Source organism: Furipterus horrens, unplaced genomic scaffold (genome assembly GCF_987537825.1).
Source record: "Furipterus horrens unplaced genomic scaffold, mFurHor1.1.pri manual_scaffold_2, whole genome shotgun sequence".
Taxonomy (NCBI): Eukaryota; Metazoa; Chordata; class Mammalia; order Chiroptera; family Furipteridae; genus Furipterus; species Furipterus horrens.
This window is the reverse complement of record NW_028327172.1, coordinates 104,824,554-104,852,471: the sequence shown is the minus strand read 5'-3', so window position 1 is coordinate 104,852,471 and position 27,918 is coordinate 104,824,554. Positions and strand designations below refer to the sequence as shown.

The 27,918-nt window shown below is 37.0% G+C and overlaps 1 protein-coding gene across 3 annotated transcripts; it reads right to left on the bottom strand.

Moving 5' to 3' along the window:
• Positions 1-936: 936 nt before the first annotated feature.
• DMP1 (dentin matrix acidic phosphoprotein 1) lies at positions 937-7,884 on the bottom strand. Of its 3 annotated transcripts, none has more exons than XM_090267923.1 (5): positions 7,827-7,884; positions 7,293-7,336; positions 5,059-5,091; positions 4,840-4,887; positions 937-3,011 (listed from the first exon to the last, which is right to left on the bottom strand). In XM_090267923.1, the coding sequence occupies exons 1-5, from the start codon at positions 7,882-7,884 to the stop codon at positions 1,650-1,652; spliced, it is 1,545 nt and encodes a 514-aa protein (XP_090124049.1). In that variant the 3' UTR covers positions 937-1,649. The 3 variants fall into 3 exon arrangements, with proteins under 3 accessions (XP_090124049.1, XP_090124048.1, XP_090124050.1); XM_090267922.1 differs by having other exon boundaries at positions 7,293-7,340; positions 7,831-7,884; XM_090267924.1 differs by lacking the exon at positions 4,840-4,887.
• Between the last annotated feature and the right edge of the window lie 20,034 nt (positions 7,885-27,918).

The window sequence follows — 27,918 nt, the reverse complement described above, 5'->3', positions numbered from 1 at the left end:
ACCCTGTGTATATATGTTTTATATACATATAAAATCTCCCCAGTGACCACTGCTTTGAAATTTGTGAGGAAACAATGAAAAACAAGAAGGGTCAGATTCAAGGTTGGGAAATCTTGTTTCTTTTAATAAATTTGTAGAGGAATTCTCAAGTATTCTAGGTAGGAATGTGGGTGAAAGCACACTTAAAAAGTAGAAGTACTGAGGTGAAGTAGGTTCCTCCGAAGAACTAAAAATATAAGAAATGTTTCCCTGTGATTCCCAAAGTTTACACAAAAGACAAATCTGAGAGACCAGCAAGAACTAATGTCAAATTCAAACACTGCAACCCTTTGGTGTGGCCTCATAAAAAACTTAAGAATTTGTTTTCTTTGTTTCTTTATCTATAACAGGTATATTCAGTGACATATCATAAGCAAAATGTAAAGTAAGTTTATCAAAATGCTACCTGAATTATAAATAAAATAAATTTTTAAAGAATAAGATAAATTTTCATTTTAATGGAAGAAATCTAATAAACTATTTTGTGGTGTTTTAAAGGAAGAGTTGCTTAATATAAATGTATCCTAATATAATCACTATAAAAAATAAGCACATACTTCAGGATATTATTATCTTTATTACAAAACAAATATTTTATGTTGAGGTAACATTTCAAAGGGTATTTGGCAAAAATCAATTAAATTCTATATATACATTTCTGATATGTGCAACATATGTAAGGACTCAGAGAACAGTTTTTCTAGCATTGCACATAGACCGATTTTTAGGAAAAAAATAAAGCTAAAAGTTCTCTATTTAAAGAGGAATCTTCTTCTTCCACTTTCCCCATCCAATTCTCCACATCATCACCAGTAGTCAGTGAGGTTATGCTTATAGGAATTCCACAAAAAATGTCAAAAATGATAAATTAGTTGAAAAAAATTTTGTATAGCCAAACATCTCACACTGGTTCATAACTTGAAAATGCTTTCACAAAGTAAACATCAGTTATATGGGATTTACTATTGCTTATCTCAAGAATAAATGAAATTCCCTCATCTTCAATGAAGAAATCCTATGAAATGGTCTGACTCCAGTGTCTTATCTGCTGTGAACCCCTCCTTTCCCTGATTCTCCAAGGCAAAGTTGGTTGCTCTCTTCTATGCTCTTGTATATTTTTTGTTCATACCTCTGTTATAGCACTCACCATATGGGATTGCAATAATTCTTTTTTCTCTCATATGTATTCCTCTTCACTTTTTTAGCTTTATTTATCCCTCTATAAACTCCTCAGGAGCAAGAAATAAGCCTTTAGCTTCTTTGTATCCCTAGCACCTAGCACAGTGCCCAGTAGGTAATAGAATTTCAATAACTGTTTGTTAGGTTCATGAGTTAGGAACTATTTCAGCTGTGAAGCTACAATGCACATCTTTCCTTGCTTCCAGTTTGACTGAGTGTGCTCCAGTGTCATTCCACATTTTTTAAACCTCTCAGGCTGGTGACACCCTACAAATGAATATCATGTCCAGCATTTCATTTCAGAAAGAAATGGCTTTCCGTTAGTCTTCTGATTAAAAAAAAAAATCAATAAGTTATAGTTATAACTCTTTCCCTACTCTCCAACCTCCAAGACTCCTTTGCTGGGAAACCACTTCTTAGGAAAGCTGATGCTAATAGCCGTCTTGGCAGTCATTGTCGTCCTGATCCCCAATGGGTTTGTTGTGATAAGCATCAACTGTTAATTTCCTGCTTTCTATCTCAGTATTTTTGGACAGGCCGTCTTCCTCACTGCTTGAATTGCTCTCAGTAGAGATGCTATCTTCTTGTGATTTGCTGCTGTCCTGAGAATCACTGCCATCATTTTCCTCAGACTGGCTTCCACTCCGGCTCTCTGAAGAGGCACTGTGAGACTCAAGGCCCTCCTGGCTGGAGCTGTTCTCATCCTCGGGGGACTCTGGGCTTTCCTCTGAGTATATTAGGCTCTCATTGGATTCACTGTCAGATTGCTCCTCTCTGGATTTGCTTTCTGAACTGGAGGGTTTACTTAAGTTGTCCTCTTCACTGGATTCACTATCTTCCTGACCTTCTTCTGAGTGACTGGAGGTATTATCTGGATTGTCACCTCTAGACTTACTCACTACCTCTTCCTGAGATTCACTACTGGTTTCTTGAGATGGCAGGTCAATCTCTTGGCTAGACTCACTACTGGGGTCTTGCACATTTTGACTGTCGTTCTGGGACTGATTCTCCTCACTGTCTTCTTGAGAGTCACTCTTGCTTTTTTCCCTGGATTGGCTGATGCCAGTTTCTTTGGAGTTGGTGTTTTCCATGGAGTCACTCTTGAATTCTTCCATTGTGTTGCTATTGTCAAGATCACCTGTGTCATCTTCCACAGATATGCGGGACTTTCTGAAAAATTTTCTACTGGGATTCTCCACAGATTGGCTCTCACCTGAATCCTGAGTGCTTACTTGCTCGTCACTGTTACCATTTGATTCTGTTGATCTGACACTGCTGCTGCTCATTCTGGAATGGCTTCTCTCACTCCTGATGGTGTCTGGATCATCGCTCTGCATCCCTTCATCATCAAACTCAGAGCCATCCCCATGGCTGCTATCTCCCTCACTACCACCTCCCACCCAGTGCTCCTCACTCTCACTCTCTTGAGTGGAGTCAACTCCCTCAAGCCTGCTGTTACCCTTGTCCTCATTGTCAAGGTCCCTGCTCTCACTAGTGATATCTTGGGCACTGTCTTCCCCTTGAGAGGCACTATCTTCTCTGAATTGTGTGCTGTCATCTGAGTCTTCATCACTTCTGAGTCTGGAGTTTCCTCCTGGTGTCTCTTCAGGCCTTGGGCCATTATCATCATCACCAAAGGTGTCATCTCCACTGTCATCTTCATCATCATCTTTATCATCTCCTTCTCTTCCTGCATTCCTAGAAAGGCCACCAGCTGCTCTATGAACATACTGATGATCATCGAGGTCCAGGCCTTCTTCTGATTTAGCACTGTCACTGGGGTCTTCATTTACCTGGAACTGGAGGTTAACAGACATGGTCAGTACTCCAGGAGGCAATATAGAGGGTGTATGCTATCTAATATCCATCTAAGTTATTTCTGCTTTCTTCTTCCTATGTCTCTCATCCAAATCATGGTCAGTTTTACTGCTCAATAACATCTCTGCAATAAGGTAAAAGGGAAGGAAGAGGAATTGAAACTCAAGTCATTCCATTTTTTTGTAAGCAGAATTCACTCCTGCTGCAAAAAATGCTCAAAAAGCTTAAATCATGTTTATGAAATCATATTATAAGCATGATTTCTTAAAGAAAATTCTCAGATAGTTTTTTTGTAAATTAAATAGTTGGTTTATAATACTCACTCATCAAATTATTTGTTTTAAAATAGTTTTTAAAAATACGGAGTGATTTAAAAGTTACCCAAATATTTTTTTCTAATCAATTTAGGGAGCAGGGTGATGTATTAGACAGGATATTGAAACCTTTAGCTAAAATGAAAGTACAATATTGTAATAAGGTATTGATATGTATCTCACCTGAACCATGTTTATACCTATTCTCCCAGGCAGAGAGTTGCTCCTAAAAGGCCCACCTAGAAGAGTGCAACTAGTGTGACTAGCAAGGCAGCTTGGTTCTGTGAGCTCAGACAGATTACCCCCATTAGTAAAATAATGGGATGCTCTCCACAGATAAGGAAGGATAGTGGGTCATCATCGTTGTGCTCTGGGAAAAACTGCTCTTTCTCCTATCTTATAACAAGAGCATTCTTGCCATTTTTTTTTCTTTTTCCACATTTTCCTACTGATCAGTGTCTGAATAGTACAGAATGTTGAGCTCTATTTCCATCATTAGTTTCCACTGATATGCTGAAACTGAGCATCTGTTTAGCTTTCCATACCTCAACAGGCACAAACGGCACCCTTCTGAAGCACAGACCATTGTTACCCTCATCTGAACTCAGAGAACATTGAGGTAATAAATTACCACATCCACAGAAAAGGGCATGTTCCTAGTTCTACACTTATAAATTTTGAGAATGTTTGTTCCTCTGACAAACCTTTAGTAAATAGTGGTACAGAGACTAATAATTTATCTTTTAACTGTGGTCAAGTATAGAATGCAACATGGATCAAAATGTCAGAGAAAAACCTGGTTCCCAGAATCTCTGGAGCCCCTCAGCGTTCAATTTGGTCAAAAAATGATAGAACAGCTAAAAAGTAATGACATTTAGTTTTAGAGAAATGAAAAAGGAGGAGGAGGAGGACAAAGAGAAGAAAGACAGTTTTTTATTACAAGGATATAAGCTAAGTCAGCTTTTCTCAGACCCAAGACTACAGATGAAACTATTAAAAAAAAAAAAAAAAAGTCACTAAAGCTGTTGCTTCATTCCATTTCTCTAGGATTCTCCCTATTCTCTCTTCAACAGGGTTCTTAACATGGAGGTGGCCTCTAGGCCCCACAGGTACTTCGTGCCATGTTTGCCTCATCTGAACTGCTCTAACTGTAAAAGCAACATAAGCAACATTTCAGACTGTGAGTGAACTATTGCTTGCCTAATACAGTCTATGACCATTGTGTGTGTGTACACTCTTTTTAACTAGAGGGACATTTAGGGCCACAATGTCTATAATCTGGCCCCACTGACAAATATAGAATGAACAGCATGTCCACATCTGAATTTTCCCACTCATTTTTCGCTTCTTATTTTAGGCGATTCTTTAGGCAGCATAACCAATGGTTATAAAATATTAAATTTAGAACACTTGCCAGGTAATTTAATCTAACATTATTTCCTTCTATTCCTAAGTAGTCGGAAAAGTTAAGAAAGTTCTGTTTAATTACCTGTTCCTCTGAGCTAACTTTACTTTCTTCTGATGACTCACTGTTCTCCTAACGGGGAAAAAAAATGCTGTTTAGTAATTCCTGAGGAAAAAAAAATATGATACGCATTAATTGCTTGTAGTTTGAGTTTGCTACTTTCCAAATGGCCTAAGGTGATGAGAAGAAAGTTGAAGTTACTTTATGGAGATGTTTATGACAACAAATAAATGAGATAGTTACCAAAGGTGGTGTTTGTGTCTGAGCCAAATGACCCTGAAAAAAAAAAGGAAGGAAAATAAGTTACTCCTTCACAGATGAAACATATCATTGCAAGTATTTTGAATAATTTTAGGCAATTTTTAAAAGTTTCTTGATATATATTTTGAATTTACATGAGTAATAATGACATTTTATGATGAACTAGCTTAAAAATAAACGTGAGATGACTAATGGCCTGAAAAAAATCTTATAATATAAAAGGCCTGGAAGATTTCTGTATTTCTAATACTTCATTTAGAGAAAAATTTACTTTCTTTGAAACTGGGTGTTCATACAACGTAGAGGAAACATAAAACAGAAAAAACAACATGGGAACTCAGAACCCAGATTTAAGTCTCAATTAGCTCCTTGGCTTTGGTTTTAACCCTGAAAATTAATCTCTTGGTGTTAATGCTGAAGTTCACGTGTCTCAGGAAAACCCTAAGTTCTGGGTACATTGCCATGGTTGGTCACTCTGTGTAAATTTGGACAATTCATTTCATCTGTGTAATACCAGTTTCTTATTCATAAATGAAGAATATTAGCAACCAGTCTGCTTACTCCACAGGATTTCTGTGAATGCCTATGGAAGCATATTGAGAACGCTTCAGTATGATGTAAAATAATGATCCATTTTGAGAACATCCACTTTATAAAATTCACTAGTAAATAAAACTGAATGAAGAAAGCAATTAAACCTTTCTTGAGTCATATAGGGTCACCAAAATAAGAAACAAATTCTAAATATGAAATTTACTCATAGTTCTGATTTATTTCACTTTCTTCAATCTTATAAAAACTCTAAAAATGTCTGAGTCACCTCTGGCACCCTTTCCCCATCTACTCTTCTCTTTCCCCTTGAGCAAAGCAGAATCCTAAAGTCTCAAGTGCCTCAAAGCTCCTGAGAGATGCGTGTGAAGACCAAAGGCTCAAAGCAGAGCAGGGAGGAGCTGCTATGAATTATCAACAGATTTACAACAAGCCTCTCAGCAACGCTAGGCTGCAGACATCTGTTCAGAAGAAGGAGCTACCGTAGAAGCACTTCTTCGCCCTGTGACACTGCTGGCAGGAGCAATGACAGACTACTCCAGTCAGTTATCATTTGGAATTAAGGGGTGGAAAGGAACAAGACATTGGTATTTTTGTCATGCCAAGGCTAGACCTGAGAACACAGCATGTTTGTGGGACTCTTAAGAGTCTCTGGTTGAATGAGTGAAAGTATCTACAATGGCTGCTTTTAAATTAAATAACCTAAGGACATCTTTGAGGCAAGTTCCAGTAAGAAGTCCTGCAATGTCCTTTCCAGCCTCAGGCAGGGGCAGGACCCCATCTCAGACCTCTGTCATTATCTTCCTACCACTAATGGCTTTGTGCCCAAGCTGTATCTTATGCAGCAGGAAGCAAGATAATGAACAAACCACTCTTACTTAGCATAAGATTTTAACTCTTTCTTGTAATTTTAATCTCAAGAACCTACTGGCTTCCTAGATCCAGTGCCTTCCTCAGAGGGATACAACACCCTAGTACAGAAGGTGGATTCTGAAGCCAGAGTGACCCGGGTCAAAGTCTGGCTCTAACACTTTTTAACCTTACAGTCCAGACAGACTGTTACTCTCTATGTCTCAGGATTCCCATTTGTGAAATGAGAGTAAATACAACTCGTAGTTTATTGGAGTGCTGGAGTGCTATGAAGATTGAGAAAGTTAATACATATAAAGCACACAGAACCATGCCTGGCAATGGTTCTTGAGTTATTGAGAGTTAATAACTATCAGGTTTCTCAGAGTAAACCCTCAGCTAACATTAGCTATCATCCCAAAGACTCTAGTATCCTCTCATTTTTCTTTCTTTTCTCACCTTCCAGGTCTTGACCTGCTGCCTACCCAGACATCTGGTAAAATGTATTTGTAGGTCCTAACCCTCCAAGGGCAGGCCTGTTTCATTTTCACCCTTCCCCTTACACTACTACACTCATCCATTATAAAAATAAAACTGAAGGAGAAAAAATGCTTCCTCACCAAATTATACTAGTATGTTGAAATTGAAGTAGTATAGAAACTAAATTTTCTTACATGAACTAGAAATTATAGCTTACTACTTATGTCTTCAGTTATGTATTCATTATATTATTAGCGGTTTCAACATTTGCAGTGGAGATAATTCAGTAATACTAATAATATATTAAAAATATTTCAATAAATCTTATTTTTACTCACCTTCCATTCTTCAGAGCTCTCAGATTCAGTATTTTGATACCAGGCTACCTAGAAAGTTTAGTACACATGTCAGCCCACAGAGAAATTTCCAAGGCAGCAGCTATTAACACTTTACTTAATTGGGAGCAATTGTAGTCAAATTCTAGCAAGTGTCAGAGCCACCTAGAGACTAATCAAAACACAAATTGCTGTGCCCCATCTCCAGAGAGTCTGGCTCAGTAGATCTGAGGTAGGGACCCAAGAATTTACATTTCTAACAAAGTTCTAGTTGATGCTGCTGGTGCTGCTCTGGGTATGACACTGAAAACCACTGCTTATGAGAAAGAAATATGACTCAGGATTATATGAATAACAACTCAACAGAATAAGGAATAACTCAGAAGCTATTTTAAAGAAAACAGCTACCCGAGAAACTACTATTTTCATCTCACTGGAACATAAACAGCCACCTTGGCTCATAGTCAATGAAAATTGTGAAGTTTTAGGTAAAAAGGGTGTTTTGTTTGTTTTTCTCATATATTCCTATCCTGATACTTACTGGAAAAGCACAGGACAACCCCCAAAGGAACATAAGCAGGATACTGGTCTTCATAGCCGGGTGTGACACCTCCACCTGCTTAAAAAATATAGGAGCTTCAACTTTTTAACACTTTCTTCCTATTTAAAAAACAACTCATCCAAATGTTCATCAAATGATAAATGGATAAATAAAATATACTATATCAATACAATGGAATATTATTCAGCCATAGAAAGGAATGAAGTTCTAATACATGCTACAAAGCAGAGGAACCTTGAAAACATTATGTTTGAGTGAAAGAAGCCAGACACAAAAACCATGTATTGTATAATCCATTCATATGAAATGTCCAGACACATCTATAGAGACAGAAAGTAGATAAGCATTTTCCCAGGGCTGGGGGAGATGGGGTGTTGGGTGTAACATCTAAGGGGTGAATGTTGGACGTAATAAAAATGTTCTGAAATTGGTTTTGGTGAAGGTTGCACAACTCTGTGAATATATTAAAAACTATTCAACTGTACACTTCAAATAGGTAAAGTATCTATGTGAATTATATCTCAATAAAGCTGTTTAAAATAAAGCTTACTCCTAAGAGATAAATTGAAAAGTTTTCAATGAGGAGCTCTATAAACACTTCTTCACTAACACATAAATTATGCTAAATGGAGGAAAAAGTAATAGAGAAATTTCTGACTGTTCACTTTCATAATAATTATGCAACTTGGTGTGGCAGAGCAACCTGGCAAATATATTCCCCCAAAAAACTATATTTATGGATACCATTGGTAGCCGATAAGACATTTGTTTTTACACACACACACACACACTGGCTTCTCAGTCACATGTATAATTTCATAATAATGTCTAGACAAAATAGATTGGTTATGCTTTTTTTTTTTTTTGATCTGTAAGAAATGCAGTATGGCAGGCTTCATCTTACAGCTCCAGAAAACTCTTCATATCTACCATGCTGCATTGAGTGATACATTCTACATGAAAATGCTAAATTCTTTTAAGTGTCATTCACAGTACTGAAGACTCTCAAAAAGATTAGAGGTTTGGGTGCACTGGTGAATCATGCTCAGAGAAACAGGCCAAATCAAACTGCATTTTCCTGGAGGGTGGCATCATTTTATGCCTCAAGAACTGCTAACTTGAAAAACAATTTGTTCTGTATCTAAAATAAATGTACCAGATGCTAATGTAAAGAGTTATTGAAGTGATTTAAAAGAAAAATAATCTGCCCTGAACTAGTGAACCCTGCAGCTGCCTTAACAGACTGGTCAGATGGACTTCATATGTTTTGTGAAAAATCCTGCAAGTTTATTGCAGACTTCACTATTGTTTTTTTGTTGTTGTTGTTTGTTTGTTTTAATGTCAAATACATACCCTACTAGTGACAAACTAGTGACAAAAAGACCTAAGCCAGAGATTCTAAACCCTGGCTGTTTATTAGTTTCATCTGGGAAGATTTAAAGACATACCAACGCACAAATCCCACCGCTGAGTAACAAACCAGTTTTGTGAAGGTGGGAAGAGTCATGAGGTTTCCTTTTAAGGTACTCTAAGTGATTTTAACCCTTGATCTGAGGAATAAGCTTACATTGCTAAATAATGTCTGAATATGCTAAATGTCTGAAACATTGGGCTTGAGAAGTTATTTAACCTTATTTTTTAATTTATTCAAAACAATAAAAATCCTAAGAGAAGGAGGCTTAACATGTTCTTCATTTCTGCTTTCATTCAGCTCAAATGGTCCAACTGAGTCTCTCTTTTTATATTGTAAGCATTATTCCTCTCCAACATTGCCATTCTTGGTGTGTGCCATTTCCTTTATTCTAATTCAGTATAGTTCATATTAGTCCTTGTATTCTGATATTTTCTTTTTCAAATACTTTGCCTAATATCAACAAAGAAAACATATGAAAATGCTCAACTACACCTAAAACAAGTCTAATGCAACAAGATATCACATCTGAAGGAAACCAGATTATCTCATCCCAAAATATGCCTCTTTGACATGAAACTTATTTTGAGCTGAAAAGGCACTTGAGAAACAGCAGATGCAAGAAGGGCACACTGACCCTCCTTTTTCTTCCTGAAAACAGGAGATAAAACTCCCATGTGAAAGGTGTCTTCTCTGTACCACACGAAAAGGAGACATTGTTTTTTTTTAAGTTTTTATTTCTTTATTTTTAGAGACTTCCGCTGCCTTGCGGCATACCTCTTCAGGGGAAAGGCTAAGGGAGTAAACCCCGACAGAAAATCCGGAGCCGGAGTCCCTAAGGCAGTTTGACGGTTTGATGTTGTAGTCAACACCGGCAACTCCTGCGGCGCACCTGAAGCCAAGCTGTATTGACTCCGTCTTTCCCTTGGACCCTTCAGCTGCGAAGAGAGGGGGGGTCTGCTGCATGGGCAACAGCAGACCCTCCATATCACCCTGCCCAGGCTCTGTAGCTTCAGCTTCACTGGAGAGGACGCTCCAGCGTCATCGCAAGATGTCGATTCAACACGGGAGGAGACAGATACCGTGTGACTCCCGAGTTGGACTGCACAGCCATTCTCGGCAGTGCAGATAGACTCTTAAGAAGCTACACCATCGTCTCTCGAGACGGACGGCTGCCGACGATTTTTAGAGACAGGGGAAGGGAGGATGACAGAGAGGGCGAGAAACATCAATCAGTTGTCTCTTGCACACCCTCAATCAGGGACCTGGCCCACAACCCAGACAGGTACTCTGACTGGAAACCAAACCAGAGACCTTTCAAGTTCACAGGCTGGCACTCAATTCACTGAGCCACACCAGCCAGAGCAAAGAAGGCATTCTTGTCACCAGAGATGAGAATCAAGAGAGAAATCTCTCCAAACAAGCCTTGTTAAAACTAACTGTTATTTTCTCAGTCACTTCTACACAATTTACTGCCCACCATCCAAAACCCTTTTCTTGACAATTCTTCACAAATATATTGTTTCTTTTTCTAAAAAGTATGTTATCTTTCTGCTCTGGTCACCTCTTCAGTCTTCATTCCCTTTTGAAGGCTCCCTGTGCATGTAAAAACTTTTAATAAAACTTATATGCTTTTCTTCTGTTAATCTGTTTAAGTCAGTTTAATTCTTAGGCCCAGCAGGAGACCTAAAGAGGGTAGAGATTTCCTCCTCTACACTTCCCTTTAGTTCCCACAATCAAAACAATTTTTTAACATTCTTAGGTTCATTTCTTAAGGAAGTTTCCTCCTTAAAGTTTCTTAAAGTTTCCTCCTAACATGATACTCTCAAAATAACTACATGCCAATGGTTTTGGCTTCAGAGGTCAAATGAAAATTAGGCCACTCACCATTTTAATTTTCAAAGTGAAATTTGAATAGGGTGGTAATCTCATAATGCTCTGAAAACTAGCAAATATTCTAGCTTTGATAAAAGGCCAATGATCACTGAGTTCTCCTCCTGTATTTTCTATTGCTTCTCTCTTATCCAAATAATCAAAAAGAGAGAGAGAGAAAAAAAAAAAGAGGAGATGCCCTACACCAATGAATGCTGTGTTTTTCACAGAGGAAGTATATGCGTCCAGTGTTCAAGTTTCTTAGAAATGAAATATCATGTAACAGAAGGAAGATGCACTAACATGCTCATGCTTCTAGAAATAGTATTTAGCACCCTGACCTAAAGTAATAATTTCCAAAATGGAGGTCTGATAAACTAGAATTAAGTACATCCTAGGGTCCTAAGAGAACTGACATTGCTTCCCAAAGAATATAGTCTGCCACCAAGCGTTAAAGAAAATCTGATCTTAAACCCTATGTTAAATTTTTTTAATTAGTATTTTTGATAAAAAGAATAATTACTCTTTTGTAATGTGCATTTCCAAATAAGAGCTCCTAACTTCTAAAGCCTTTTAGCAACCAACCTAAAAAGACTGGAAACAGATACACAGTAGTCCTATTCTGAATAATAAATTAGCAAAATAGCTACAATCATGAAAGATAAAAATCCAGAACCTCAAGTTCTTCTTCAGTGATTGGTGAGTGTCATTTCTACATTGTACACCCTGTCTTTCTACCATAAGAGCATGGAACAAAAGGAAATGAACAACTCCAATTTGAGTCCCACCTGTTTGGAAGGCAGCATATGTATTAGAGGCTTTCAACCTTTATGAGTTATTTTCCCAAAGCTCAATTTGACATGCTTAATTTCCTTATTTTTGACTTAATATGGTTGTCCTTAGTAATTTATCCATTCATTGGCAGTCAGCAAATACTTATGGAGAACATCCTTTGTACCAGACACTGTTCTAGGTGCTGAGTGTACAACAGTGTGTAATAACGATAATAAACTGGTCATAAAGTAAAACTACCCAAGACCCAACTAACCAAAACATCTATTAGTTAGAATTTTTTTTATTTTTACTCTTTGGAAAGAGTGCAATTTAGCCAGGACATTAATTCTATTAGGAATTCAGAGAACCAAATAAATATATAAGTAAAATTTTCCAATCTTTCCAATTTCAATCATCATGAGATCAGCTGCAATCAACCCTGTGTCATATGCCTTCAACCACAGTAAAATAACTTCTAAGAGTCTCATAATTAAATATAGATTTGGAGGGCCTCTAGGTACCTGAGGCACATTGGTCCATATCACCATTTTGGGATAGGTAATGTCCTTTAGAAAACTGTTTATTCACTTATTGTAGCCAACCATATCAAAGTAGGATAGTCTACATGGTCCTCAGTTGAACAGAAAGTATAGTTCAGCAGAGGTTATTGTCCCTGAAAAAGACCCACTGTGAGAAGTGTTGCTATGACACATGGGGTCTCCTACATATCACACAAAATGCCCTGCTTGACTACAGTTCCCACTTCCTGTCACAGAAGACAAACTTTTCTGATGTAGATGAAGTGGGAAAATGCAGCAAAAAACAAAAACAAAAAACATGGACAGCAGTATGCATACTCCTAAGTCTTCTACACTAGGAAATGTTTTAAAAATATGATTGGATTCAACATTTACTAAATTGTGACTGTATGCAAGGCACCCTGTTACCATGAACATCCAGCTAAACAATACAAAAGCGTTGTAATTATCATACTCTTGCTTTATTTCAGTGGTCTTAACATCTCAGTTATTCAGTTCATAATGAGTATTATTGGTTGCTATCTAGATGAATAGCATTAAATGATTTTTAATTTAAAAGACCATATTTTAAAAATGCTTCCAATCTAGTTTATATTGTTTCATAATCTCTTGTAGGCCATGAACCTCACTATATCCAAGAAACCTAAATGTAAAAGTTTTATTTGTTTTGTTAATTAAAGCTAAACTTCAAAATGACTTTCCATCTGCCTCCTATTCTGTAAAAATCTTTTTTCAAAAGTATTCTGCAGAGATCTAGGAAAAACATCTGGCTTAACATGTCATTTTAATACCATTATTCACTGTGGCATAAACAATAGGCACAAAATGAGAATCATTTTTACCCAAGGCATTGTTCTCCCCTTCTTTATCCACATGGCATGCCTCTCAACATATAGACATATTTAATATTTTCCAAACAACACAGCCAAAGTCATTTATAAAAAATTAAAGCATGAAAATGTCTTACCGTCTTCAGTTCACAAAGACTTGTCCCCAAAACTCTCAACAATCAGTCTTATGTTCTCACAGGGAAATCTATGCCAACAAAACTACTCTTCTGTTGATGTTCTGAAAACCTCTCAGATGGTGCAGGGATTTAAACTCAGCTTCAGATATTCATAACCAATCAGCCTCAGGCTGGGGTGACTGACATCACAAGGTGTCACCAGGACTCCAGCACACCCACACTTCCTCCAGCTTGCAGAGGCAGATTTTCCCTAAAAAGCTCTTGTGGTTCCCAAATGACTAGACTAGTTTCCATTAAATTGAAGATCTTCCTGAAGCTTTATTTTGATTTCTAAATATATGTCATTCACATCCATGCAGGCTTATGAGCATTATAAACAATGACAATATCTTCCACCCACTGATAGTCCCCAGCAGAACCTAGGATGGGAAAAGGAGACTCAAGAAGTGGGTAGAAAGTTTCCTGTTAATGTACATTTCCAGGTTATACAAGAGAACCTACTAAAATACTAGCTTTGCCTAAATTGTTGGTGTTGAGAATATAAGCTTAATTCATTCTCCCCCTTTTTTTTTTCTTTTAACCACCTCTACCAGTCATCTCCTTTTCCTCTCGCCTCCCTTCCCGTGTACACATTAAGCTCCAAAAGTTTTACTAATCTAATGAAGTATCTGCTTACAGAATTCTGTGGTGACTGGAAATGTTAAAGCACCATTCTATGTAACTTTTGTTTTTAATCAAAAGTAATTTCAATTTAAATACTTCATTATTTCCCCAAACTGCTTGCCACATTTTAGATTTAACTCTGGTGACTTTTTAAAATCAGAATTGGATAATGAGAAGACTAGCGAGACAGCATTCAAAGAAACCAATTTCCAAGGGACACGCTGTCATCATTGAAAATGTAAGGATACAAAGTATGTAGACACAAGATAACTCTTTCAGACTCCCAGTCAAAATTGAGGCGTAGGTAAGTATGGCTCTCCTCCTCACACAACCACAGCATATTACAACTAGGCTACAAAACAAATATCACCCAGAAACATCAGAAAATTGAGCTGTGTCGAAGTCTGACAGCCAAGGAATTAAAGAACCCACATTCATCCAGATGGGTAGGAAGGGCAGAGATGCAGAGATGCAAAGAGATCTAGAGAAGTATGGAGAGGTGCAGAGGCATGGAAAGGGGCATATCATGGATAAAAATCGGGAGGGATACCTTGAGAGCAAAGTATCACCAACCCTACACCAGACCACACAGCCCAGGGTTCCAGCACCAGGAAAATAAGTTCCCATAACTTCTGGTTGTAAAAACCAGTGGGAGATGGGGTGGCAAAAGAAACTGCAGAGTTCTCAGGAGTCTTCACTTAAAGGGTACACAATGGACTTAGGGCTTATGCAGACTCATTCCCTCTGGACTTTAGCACCAGGGCTGGAAGGGCACCAGTGACATATTGGGAAAAATTGACATGTCTGGAATCAGAGTGAGTGCCAGGAGACAGCTTCCTCCTGGATAAAACTCCAGAAGTTAGGCAGCAACATTGTCCCTTTTCTGAGCTCTCCCTCACACAGAGCCAAAGAACAGCAACACAGGTTGCCCTGCCCTGGCGATTATCTAAGTCTCCATCACATCCAACTTACCAATGCACTTTTCTACAATAGGCCATGCTACTAAGACAGGGAGTCAAAGCAGCTTTAGTTAATACACAGAAACAAACACAGGTAGGCTGCCAAAATAAGGAGACAAAGAACTATGGACCAAATGAAAGAACAGAAGAAAACTTTAGAAAAAGAACTAAACAAAATTGAGATAAGCAATATATCAGATGCATAGTTCAAAACACTGGTTATTAGTATGCACAAGGAACTAATTGGGTACTTCAGGAGCATAAAAAAGACCCAGGCAGAAATGAAGTTTGCACTAATTGAAATAAAGAAAAATTTACAGGGAACAAACAGTGGAGTGGATGAAGCCATTAATAACATCAATGATTTGGAATATAAGGAATAAACAAACATTCAATTAGAACAACAAGAAGAAAAAATAATCCAAAAAGGCAAGATAGGCCAAGGAACCTCTGGGACATCTTCAAATGCACCAACATTTGAATCATAAAGGTGCCAGAAGGAGAAGATAAAGAGCAAAATATCAAAAACTTATTTGAAAAAATAATGAAAGAAAGCTTCCCTAATTTGGTGAAGGAAATAGACATACAAGTCCAAGAAGCACAGTGAGTCCCAGACAAGGTGAATACAAAGCAAACCACACCAAGACACATCATAATTAAAATGCCAAAGGTTAAAGATTAAGAAAGAATCTTAAAAGCAGCAAGGGAAAAACAGAGAGTTACCTACAAAGGAGTTCCCATGACACTGTCAGTTGATTTCTTGAAATAAAATTTGTAAGCAAGAAGGGACTGGCAAAAAGTATTCAAAGTGATGAAAAGCAAGGACCTACAACCAAGATTACTCTATCCAGCAAAGCTATAATTTAGAATGGAAAGTCAGAAAAAGTGCTTCCCAGATAAAGCAAAGCTAAAGGAGTTCATCATCACCAAGCCTTTATTATATGAAATGTTAAAGGGACTTATTTAAGAAAAAGATCAAAACTAAGAACACTAAAATGGCAATAAATTCACAACTATCAATGACTGAATCTAAAAAAAAAAAAAAAAAAAACTAAACAAACAAGCAGAACAGAATCAGAGTCATGGATATGAAGGTCATTTGGAGGGTTATCAGCAGTGAGGGGGAAGAGAGAAAAAGGGGGAAAATGTACAGGGATTAAGAAGCATAATTAGTAGGTACAGAATAAACAGGCAGATTTTAAGAACAGTATAAGAAATAGAGTAACCAAAGAACTTATATGAATCACCCATGAACATGAAGTAAAGGATGGATTGCTAGAAGGATTGGAGGGGGTACCACACGGAGGGTGGGAAAGGGGGAAAAACTGGGACAAACATAATAACATAATCAATAAAATACATTTTTAGAAAGATAGCTCTTTTATGTGATTGTTATCTGGGAGCTCAGCATAGAGCCGTTAATCTGAGTATGTCAGTTCTCCTTCACATGGCCTCTCCTTATACCTTGGCTTTCTCACACAGTTGGTGGGATCCAAGAGCTTCACAAAATGTCACTTTCTTTCTTCACATTCTGTTTGTCAAATTAGTGACAAGACCATCCCAAATTCAGAAGGAAAAGTAATCTCTACCTTCTGATGTGAGGAACAGAATGAATACATAGGGAGCAGAGGAAGTACTGAGACCACTGTGAAGACTACTTACCACACTACATAAAAAATTATACCTACAAACTGCAAACAAAATGGCTGAGGACAAACTACAAACTGCCGCACAATGTACATCAGCTATGCAGGCATAAGCAGAGGGAAGCAGCAGGACATCTGATGGACATGAGAACAGGAGAGCTCAAAAACAGTCAATAATTATTGCTGGTAGGTGCCAATGAAACATAATGAAATCTGGAGGGTCTAGAGCAGTTGAGCCAACCCCTAAGAATTCTCAAAACAACTAGCATAGCCTCCTTCCAGGACAGGCACATAGAGAGAAGAAACCACTGGGAGTAAAATACAAATTTCACTGAGTAGGTACAATAGAGAAGATACAGGTAAGTGTGGGAGAAGGAAATGGATTCAGGGAATCTTAGAAAGCAAGCTGCTTTAAAAAAAATACAACATGAAAATAATACTTGAGGGAACTGTGTGAGACCTACTCAGAGCCAGACCTCCTTCCAGAAGTTAAGAAAAAACAATTTCATAGAAAACAAACAGCAAAAATATATGTATAAAGTTTAAATACCGTAAAAGCAGAAATAACAAACAACCTTATAGACAGCAAAAACATGCTGAGAATACATCCAAACCATAAACTTATATTTTATTTTATTTTTCAAAGATTTTATTTATTTATTGTTAGAGGAGAAGGGAGGGAGAAAAAGAATAGAAACATCAATGTGAGAGAGATGCATCAATTGGTTGCATGTGAGAGGCAACCAAAATGACTATAAAGACTTTGTCTTAAGAATAGGGAGTAAGCATTAAACATATAGCTACTTGTAGAAATAAAATTAAATAAGGCTAAAAAAGGAAGAGTATAGTATGTAATGGTATATACTTAGCATAGATATAATACAACTTTTAAAAAGATGAGGTGATTGAAGCACACATGAAAAAGTCTTCAAATTTTCTCAATAATTATACAAGCAATTATAATATTGTTATTCTAAAAATATTTGTGCAATGTGGGATAAAGTCAATTATTAATTACAAATTATTTTATTTCTTTTAACCGATGTGTCTTGGTAATCAGGATTCTCATGAAAAAAGGAGGTAGAGATTTGAAATAGTGGAAAGTAAGAAATCCTGTAATCCTGAATTTAAATAAAAAGAATCTGAATTTTCTCACAAATTATTTAAACACACACACACACACACACACACACACACACACACACACACACCACATGTACATCTTAGCTCTGTTCCTAAACATCTACTAACAATGACAAACACAATAGTAGTTAGTGTTCTAGAGCCCAGATTGCACCCTAGTGCCCAGGGCTTTTTGAGGATTTAGTTGATTCCAGGTTTGTGGAAAAGAATGAACAAGATAAGTCTGGAACATCCTGTCATACCAGATTGCAAGGAAGTTAGCAAAACTATGTATTAAAGATCAGCAGCCAGAATAAATAGTCCTCCACTAGCCAAAGATGGAACTATGTAATTGTTAAAATAGATAATAGGACAAGTCCTTGAATAATATTTGACTCAACACTGTTTTATTACAATGTTGACGGGAGGCCTAGGAACTTAATGCTTGTTTATGTCAGTTAGCCCATGGTAAAAGTGGTTTCATTATATGTCATTTCATCTAAAGTTGTAGAACCTACTGACCATGTTAAGTGAGGACTTATTCTAATAACAACAGAGTAAAACCTGCAGTTGACCTAAACAGTTAGATAGCCAGATTTTTATCCAGTAAAGTGGTTTAATTTGGGAACAACAAAGAATTGCAGTTTGGAACATGTGGTCAAATGGGAAACCACACACAAATTGTGAGAACAAAAGAGAAGAATGTTCTTTTACGGGGAAAGGGGGCTTTCAGAAGGGCTGTTGTAAACAGAGTCCATTGGAAGTGTAGTGGCTTTTCACTGGCTGAGTTGTAATAGTCGCTCATTGGCTGAATGGTTCCTGACAAGGAGAAGATCCTCCTACTTCCAGGCTAGAGTAGGAGAGTAGAAAACATCTTCCTGTTGGAGATAAAAGTATATCTCTTTCCGTTTGAGGTGACTAATGATGAATAGCAGGGCAAGAAAACTCCCAACTCCAATTTAAATGAGGTTTCTGTTAAGAAAAAAGGTACTCCGCTATTTGCAATAACACGGATGGAACTAGAGAGAATTATGCTTAGCGAAATAAGCCAGGCATTGAAAGAAAAATACTTTATGATATTACCCAATATAGTATATTAATGAACAACACAAACAAATGAGCAAAATTGAACCAGAGGCATGTAAACAGAAACAGACTAACAGTTACTAGGGATGATGGGGGGAGAAAGAGGTGGGGCATAAGTAGGGAAAGAGTTTAGTAAAGGAACTAGTATAAATAACCCATGGACATGTACAGGTAGGTGAGGACTGACTGTGGGAGAAGGGGTGGGCTGAGTGGGTAGGGGGCAATGGGGGATAAAGTGGGACAACTGTAACAGAAAAACAATAAATAAATCAAAAATTTTAAAAATAAAATAAAAAAATAAATGAGGTTTCTGTTAATTAATCTTGCACTGTCAAATTATCTTAAATACATAATAATAATAAAATATATATAATAAAACAAGAAGTACAACACTAACTGGTCACCTTAGGATGATTATAGAGACCCAGTTTATATTATGTATAAATATTATAAATAAGTGGAAAAAATGAGGCATTTGTCCAGCCCCATATAAACTGAATTAAATTAGAAACGAAGGGGAACGTATCTTTATAAAAGTTCCATTAACATATTAAAAGGAAATGACAGAATTCACTGTTTTGCAACCCTTACTGAATTAATTAATCTGGACATTGCACATTAATGACTCACAGAAAGAGAGACAACCAAGCTCGATGCTTCCTGGTAAAAGAACACAATATCACCTATTGTTAGCCAAACAGATCAAACCCAAGACAATCAAATGTCTGGACCTAGCTGCCAAGTTGCAGGAAATACAAATAACAGAATATTTGGAATTGCACTTTGTGTATAATGAGTAAATTATAGACTGTGGAAAACTCTGCAATTCAAATACCTCAGGTTCTTCAACAGATAAATTATTAGGAAAAGAAAGAAAATAAACAGAAGTGTACTTTAAATGATTTTGAGACTTAAAATAATAGCTATTGTTTTTCAATGGGCAAGACTAGGTTATTGTTTTAGGTTTGCACACTAGGGTAATAAAACTCTAAAAAAAGTCAGGGAAGCGATTTCTACAAAATTCAATTACTTTTGGAACATAAAAATTGTTTAGTTGGGATGGAACCCATGAGGGGCTTCTGAGGTGACTGGCCATGTCCTATTTTTTGACTGGATGGCGATTACAAGAATATTCAACTTGTAACAATTCATTTTGTGAAGTTCTGTATTTGCAGCTATTTTTACAATAAAAAAATTTTAATATGTTTTTAGAAAATTAATGTCACATATCAAGTATGTTTCAATCCATGAGTTTATGCATGAATAATGGTAACAAAAACAAAAGAAATACAAAAGAACATTAATTAGTGGCTACACAGCATTTGCTTTTAAGGTTTGTTAAAGTTATACAATTGTTTTATGCTTTTGAGTGTGCATATTATATTTCATAATAAAAAGTTTTTAAGTAGAATTTTCTGTTTTAAGAAAATTAATATTGAATATGAATATTAAAAATAGTTTTCCTGTGAGCTCATAAAGTAATTTTACCATTCTAATTTTAAGCACACAAATGATTGTAAATTTTTTTATATCATAATTTTTTGAGTTTTTAGAAATGTTTTTTTATCTCTTCTCCATAATGGAGGTTAAATTAAATCTTTTTTTATTTTTTAAGGCTTGGAAGTGTATAAAAATATTTTTTAACTTTCTTATTTCTAAGAACATTTAAAAGATAAAACTGGCTATTTAGAGATTGGGAATTTACAATTCTGCAACTTAGTTACTTGAAAAAGATTGATTTCTGTCTCCCACAGAAATTTATTCTTTTTTAATCTGGAGACCTCAGTATGTTCTGATCTTGGATAAAATTGGTAGTAGAATAAAAATGGATAACAATGAGTACATCATGTCCCTTGTTTTTCTTTGCCAACCTAAAATAATGCTTAGAGTAGATTACAGCATCAGTTCTCCAAGTTGGCCTACTTGGGAGTTCCTTTCTACACACCTCCATGAGCCAATGAAAGGATTCCAAAAGAGTCAACTCTCAATTTGTGAAATGAAAAGGAGTGGTCTGGAAAAGAGTAGCTCAATTTTAAAGTAAAAGTCTCTCTTTTTTTAAATATGTTTTATTGATTTTGCCATTACAGTTGTCCCAATTTCCCTTCCCTCTGCTCCCCTTCACCCGGTGGCTCCCCTCCCTCCAGTTGTCCCCCTCTTTTAGTCCATGTCCATTGGTGTGCATATAGTTCTTCTCAACATCTTCCTGTCTATTTCATTCCCTTCTACTATGCTTCTTAATTTCTATACCATCTTCCTCCCTCCCCCTCTCTCCTCCCTGCTGACCTCCCCCCAGTATTGTTCCCCATACCTATAGTTCTTTTTCCACTCTAGTTGCCTATTTAGTTTGCCTTTGTTTCCATTCCCTAGCTTCTGTAGTTGGTTCTTGAGATGCAGTTTTCATTTTAATGTTCATAGTTTTGATCCTCCTTCTTCTAAACCAGTCCCTTTAACATCTCATATAATAGTGGTTTGGATCTAATGAACTTTCAGTTTTATTTTGTCTTGGAAGCACTTTCTCTGCCCTTCTATTCTGAATGACAGCTTCACTGGATAGAGTATTCATGGCTGTAGGTTTTTGATTTTCATTCCTTTGAATATTTCTTGCCAGTCCCTTCTTGCCTGCAGGGTCTCCCTTGAGAAATCAGCTGATAGTCTAATCAGAACCCCTTTGTACATGATTCTTTTCTTCTCTCTTGCTGCTTTTAAGATTCTCTCTTTATATAATCTAATAAGATCAATAAAGTTATGGTGCCAAAGCATATTAGATACCATAAAATGACAGTCATATAATGTTGGTTCTGGATACAAACATAAATAGTGGAGAATATAGTCTCTCAAATGCTTTATTCTTACTTTTACTCATGGTTATTCCACTTTGCTAATGAAGTACGTAATTTTGGCACACCAGCTTATGCATGTATTATATATTTAATGTTAATTTATATGTACAAAAGTATTCATCAAACGCATCATCAATGTGAAAACGGATGATAAGAAAGATGGTGGTGACATGGATTTTTGACTTGTGTATCATTTACATCAACTGTGTTTTGCCACTTTGGGGAATCTGAATTTGATGAGAGAGAGTATAGTAATCAGTAATGCCTTTGAATAGTAATTATTATATAAACAGGTAAATATTTCACTTAGATATTCATTTACTTTTATGTGATATTATCATGTCCTCAGTTTTTGATTTGACCTATATGTTTAAAAATCCACATGAATCCAATTAGAGATGTCTACTTAAATACATATATAAAAATGCTAACTTTCTCAAAGCTTTTCTATATTTTCATTAATTGTAGACCAAAAAATTTCCTTCTTTTACCAATAGAATATCTATAAATCTATTAGGTTCCTTTTCTAACACATAAAATTGCATACATAAGTATTAGTTGTAATCTATGTGCTCATTTTACTATTTTCCCTAACCCTATTTCCAATAATCAAATTTAATGCTACTTCTTCCCTAATGAATTAATTTTAATTTTTAATATTTTGCATTTTGTTCTTCTACTCTTCAACTTCTTTCTTTTTCTATGTGCCCTTAATAACTTCCATTTTTATTGTCTGTTCCTATCATTAGGGCCAGACAGACCCCACTATACACTTTGTAAAAAGATAATATTTCTCTCTTTGCATAATTTAAAGGAATAAATAGGCTTGTTCAACATCATACTTACTATTACTTAAGTAGAACCATTTGAAATGGTTGTGTTTTAGGTTGAAGAAAAAAAAACAGTTAAAATGAAGCAACCAGTTCTGCCATAGAGTACTCCCTTTTTATCTTCCTACTTCATCTGTTTCAAAACTTCTCTATGAATCTTATACTTCAGGCATACTCATCTATTTATTTCAACCCTCAATACAGTCTGTTTTTAATCAGTGATTCATCTCACTGGCCACCTGTTATATTAATGTGTTTGCCAGACAAACAGAACCAATACAGTACAAGTATATATAGAGAGAGATGATGAGATAAATTACAGGAATAGTCACACATAATTACAGAATCCAAGAAGTCCCATCAGGTAAATTTTAAAATATTTAAATACTGAGATAAAGTCAGTACATCTCATATTACATGATAAAGGAATAAAAGAGATCAGAAAACAAAGGTATTTGCTTTATACACATACACAAATGAATTCATAACAAAATAAAAAGAAAATACTCAGTACAATTACAGTCCTTGTTTCTATACTTGGTCACATGGTCACAGCTGTTATTTACAACTGCCTTCTCCTACTACCTACCCATTCTGTGCTCCCTTTGCCTTTACAAGCACCTCATCTGGTTGTGGTTCTTTACATGTGAGGTCACCCAAACCTTTATTCTTAAAACGTCTAAGCCATTGGTACTCCTGCCTGGATTGGATCGTTGTAATTTTCCATTGACCTTCTTTACAGGGCAAGGTAATACTAAGAGACACCCTAATTAATTCTTGTGTTTTAACATACTCTTGCTTACTTCCATAGTGGAGTAATAGTTCAACTTCCCCTTGGTAATCATGACCAGTCACCTCAGCCAATACCATAACTCTCTATATCAGTTGTTCCAGAGACACGAGGAGCTCCAAGCGGTCAGGTGGCAGCATGAACTTCCAGTTCAAATGAACCATTGTGTGTCTCCTGGTAGAATAATTCTTCCCCATGGAACTAAGACTTCTAGGTCAGCAAAGCATAAAGTCGCAGAAATAGAAAGCAAAAATATTGCTGATGGGTCACTGGAAGTAATAGTGAATGATGTTGCTCCCATTTCCATCCCCTTGGTTCCTAGACTCATGAATCCTGGCTATTATAGAAACAGCACCTTTATGGATACCTATTTAAAACATATGCAGCTTCCTGTAGAACCCTACCCCAGCCATGCAAGGTATGTAACTAAGTCTTTAAAAAGCCATTCCACACCACTCTATCAAGCCAAATACTTCAGAATGGTGGGGAACATGGTAAGAGCAGTGAATACCATGAGCATGGGCTCATTGTGGCACTTCTTATGTGCGTGTGATTTGAATTCCTTGATCAGAAGCAATGCTGTGTGGAATACCATGAGAGTGAATAAGGCATTCTGTAAATGCATTGACAGTAGTTTTGGCAGAAGCACTGCATCCAGAGAAAGCAAATGCATATCCAGAGCAAGTGCCTATTCCAGTAAGAACAAAATACTTCCCCTTCAATGATAGAAGGAGCCCAGTATAATCAATCTGCCACTTCGTAGTTGGCAGATCACTCTAGGGAATGGTGTCATATGGGAGCTCAGTGTCAGTCTCTGCTCCTGAAAAATGGGGCACTCACTGGTGGCCATAGCCAGGTTGGCCATTGCTGAGCCCATGCATAACCTTTATGTCTGCCACCATGGCCACTTTGTTCAAAAACCCATTGGGGCTAAGACAAGGGTGGCTGGTGAAAGAGGCTAACTGGTAGCCACATAATAGGTTATTCTATCCAATTGATTATTAAAATCCTCTTCTGCTGGTGTCACTCTTTGATGAGCATTTGCATGAGGCACAAATATCTTCACCATTTTGGGTGACTAAAGTAGGTCTATCCATATACATCCTCCATCAAGCCAGACAAACCATTGACTACAGCCCATGATCAATAAATAGCCACACATCTGTTCTCCTTCCAAGGAAAGTGAACAATATGGAGCACTGCCGAGAGTCTGTCCATTGGTAGGATTTACCTTCACCCCTCCCATTAAGGGATATTTAAGAGGCTATAGTACTGCAGCTGCCCACTTTTGAGTGGTACCTGCATAATCTGCAGAACCAACTTTAAACCAGGCCTGAGTCTTCTCATCCTCTGTCAACTGATCATAGGAAATGCCCCAAGAGATCATAGGTACGGACTGGGGGAGAGAAGGCAGTGTAGCAGGAGTGGGAATCATGAAAATTTGGACCACTCCTTTATGTAACTTAACTTACTTGTTCTTTCAGGCTCAGGCCCAATCACATATACATCACTCCCATGCAATGATGGAGTGTTGCTCTGTATACCTAACTTTATGGTTTCATGATCAGATAACTCTCAGTTCATGATGGGAAGCTCAGGTCGTGTGGTAACCTTGTGACCCATGATCAAGTTTTCAGTCTCTACAAAGGCTCAGTAACAGGCCTTTGTCAAAAGAAGGTGTCCTAAAGGCCTATGCTGCAATTCTCCTATTAGGGGCCTACAAAAGGTACCAAATAGCATTCTATATTCCTCTGATATTTTCAGCTCCATTGGATCTGCTGGATCATGTGGCCCAAGTGGGAATGCAGCTTGCAAAATAACCTGAACCTGTTGCAGAGTATTCTCCTTTTCTTGACCTCACTCAAAACTAGTAGCCTTTTTGGGTCACTCAGTAAATACAACAGAGTAACACACTCAAATGAGAAACATATCACCTCCAAAATCCAAAGAGACACACTAGGCATTATGCCTCTTTCTTGGTTATAGGATGAGCCAGATGAAACAACTTACCTTTCATCTTAGAACTATTTCAACATGTTCCACACCACAGAACCCCTAAAAATTCCACTGAGGTCCTGAATTTCAGTAAGACCTCTGAATTTTAGTAAGATTTATTTCCCACCCTCTGACAAATGTCTTTCCAATAAATCTAGAGTAGTTGCTACTTCTTGCTCACCTTTCCAGTCAGCATAATTTCATCAATGCATCAATGCAATGGACCATATATCTTGTGAAATGGAAAGGCAATCAAGATTCCTACAAACTAAATTATGACATAGGGCTGGGGAGTTGATAGGTATAGTGAAGGTATGAAGTGAAGCTATATTGCTGACCTTACCAGCGGCAAGAAGACTGCTTCTGGTCATCTTTATGGACAATGAAGGAGAAAATGGCATTTGCCAGAGCAATGATGCATACCAGGTACCAGTGGATGTGTTAATTTGCTTAAGCATTAAAACCACACCTGGTGCAGCAGCTACGAAGTAGTCACCACCTGGTTAAATTTGTAATAATTCTTGGTTATTCTCCAATATCCATTTGTTTTCTGCTCAGGTCAAATAGGAGAGCTGTATAGAAATGTGGTGGGAATCACCACCCTTGAGTTTTTCAAGTCCATGGTGATGGCATTAATCTCTATAAACCCTCCAGAAATGCAACATCACCTTTGATTTAATATTTCCCTTAGATAGAGTCAGTTCTAATGCTTCTGCTTGGCCTTTCTCGTCATAATAGCCCTCACTCCACAGGTCAGGAAACCAGTGTGGCTATACGCACAACTATTAAGGATGTCTACTCCAATTATGCATTCTTCAACTGAGGAAATAACCACAGGATGGGTGTGAGGACCCATTAGATCCACCATGAGATGGAACTCCGTTATTCACTTGACCTTCATAAGCCCCTAAAATTTCATTGATCACTTGACCTTCATAAGCCCCTACCCTGTCTGGCAGGTCACAGTGACATTTTGTGTCTCCTGAATTAGTGTCAGTTTGAAGCCAGTGTCCAGTAATCCCCACAGGTTTGATTATTTCCTTTCCCCCATTGATATATGGTTACCCTGGTGAAAGGCCATAGGTTTCTTGGGAGAAATATTAATTGTGTAAATTTTTGGTAGCACACTGGGGTTTTTCCTCAAGGGAATCTGGTCTTCCCTTCATTCAAGGCATTCAGGATCTATGCACTATCTCAATTCTGGAAATTGATTGAGACACTGTCCCTCTCTGTTTTTATTTGAGTTAGACTTTTGTTCACTTGATGTAGAACTTTTCTGGTTATACAGATAAAGTATGATTTTAGTAAGTTCACCATCTATTTCACATCTAGGAACACCATGATTAACTAGTCAATGCCACAGGTCTGTGCAAGTCAGACTTTTCTGATTACTGTTTTGACTCTGCTGTTCATTGCAATAACCATACCTAATTTGTCTTTGGCAGTTGAGTGCCACTACTTGGCCCCTGCCACCCCAAGATACAATTACCCTTATTGCATTTAGGTTTTGAAATTCCATGGCCTGGCCTACAGAGAAGAACAATCATGGAGCACAATCCCTGCACAAGTTTCTTTCTCAAATTATTAATGAAAGCTATGTCTGCTGGACCTTCCCGGTATAGGTAAATAGGTATTAAATGACAAATCCACTCCAACACTCAAATCTCCCCAAGTCTCTGAATCCCTTCCTTTTCATTAACCTAAGGGAGGTCAAGCATTTCCAATTCACTCACTAAAAGCTACCTTTTTGTCTATATTTTAGTCAGCCAACCAATCAAGCCCTTAGGGCCCTTTCTAATTCCCAAACTACAACATTAAATGTAGTATCTCTACTTAGTGAATCCATATCAATACATTTGGCCTAATAAATTTGCCCTCGTCCAACTTTATGTTCTTTCCACCATTATCCTATACCCTTCATATCCATTCCCACACATTCTCTGAACTTCTGCTTATTGAAATACAATGAAAATGAATTACTAGAAAAATCATGACAGTTGAATTTCATGGCAATGTGAAGTTGTTATAAAGATTATAAATCTTTACTCTTAATTTCTGCAATTCTGAACTCTAACAAACTATTTACAGGATATAACTACTCCACCAATCACACTTTGATTAGTATTGATACAGATATTATAAACATCTATAGGTTAAAAAAATTATTTCAAGAGTTCTAAAAATTTTAATTTGGTGTTGCCAGAACTCTAGCCACAAACATTCTCCATCAAACACTGCTCTGAAGATAGGTAATTAAAACAAAGAAGAAAACATGTGACTAAACTTACCTATACATAACCTTAATATTATTGAGCTGCTGTATACCTGTCTGATTAAGTCTAGGGTAAGCCTACTTATCAATGACCATTTTGATTCAAGATATTAGTCTTTCTCTTCCCAAAATCTAGCACCATGAAGAATATCGTGGATTTGTTTTCTGGTTGTTTCTAATTGTTCATTTTTGTGGAGTTTTTGCTTATCTTGTTTGTTCTAGGTCTAGTCAGAATGCAAAAAACACCTGAGAGAGAGAAAATGGTGGCTGAGTACGTGGAAGCTACTTGCTCTTGTCTCCA

Excerpts from the sequence above, each read along its gene's own strand:
- DMP1 (XM_090267923.1), bottom strand. The coding sequence starts at position 7,884 with ATGAAGACCAGTATCCTGCTTATGTTCCTTTGGGGGTTGTCCTGTGCT. Across the intron at positions 7,337-7,826 it reads GTCCTGTGCTTTTCCAGTAA|CCTGGTATCAAAATACTGAA; the intron begins GTATCAGGATAG and ends CTTTCTAGGTAG. Across the intron at positions 3,012-4,839 it reads AAGTTAGCTCAGAGGAACAG|GTAAATGAAGACCCCAGTGA; the intron begins GTAATTAAACAG and ends CTCCAGTTCCAG.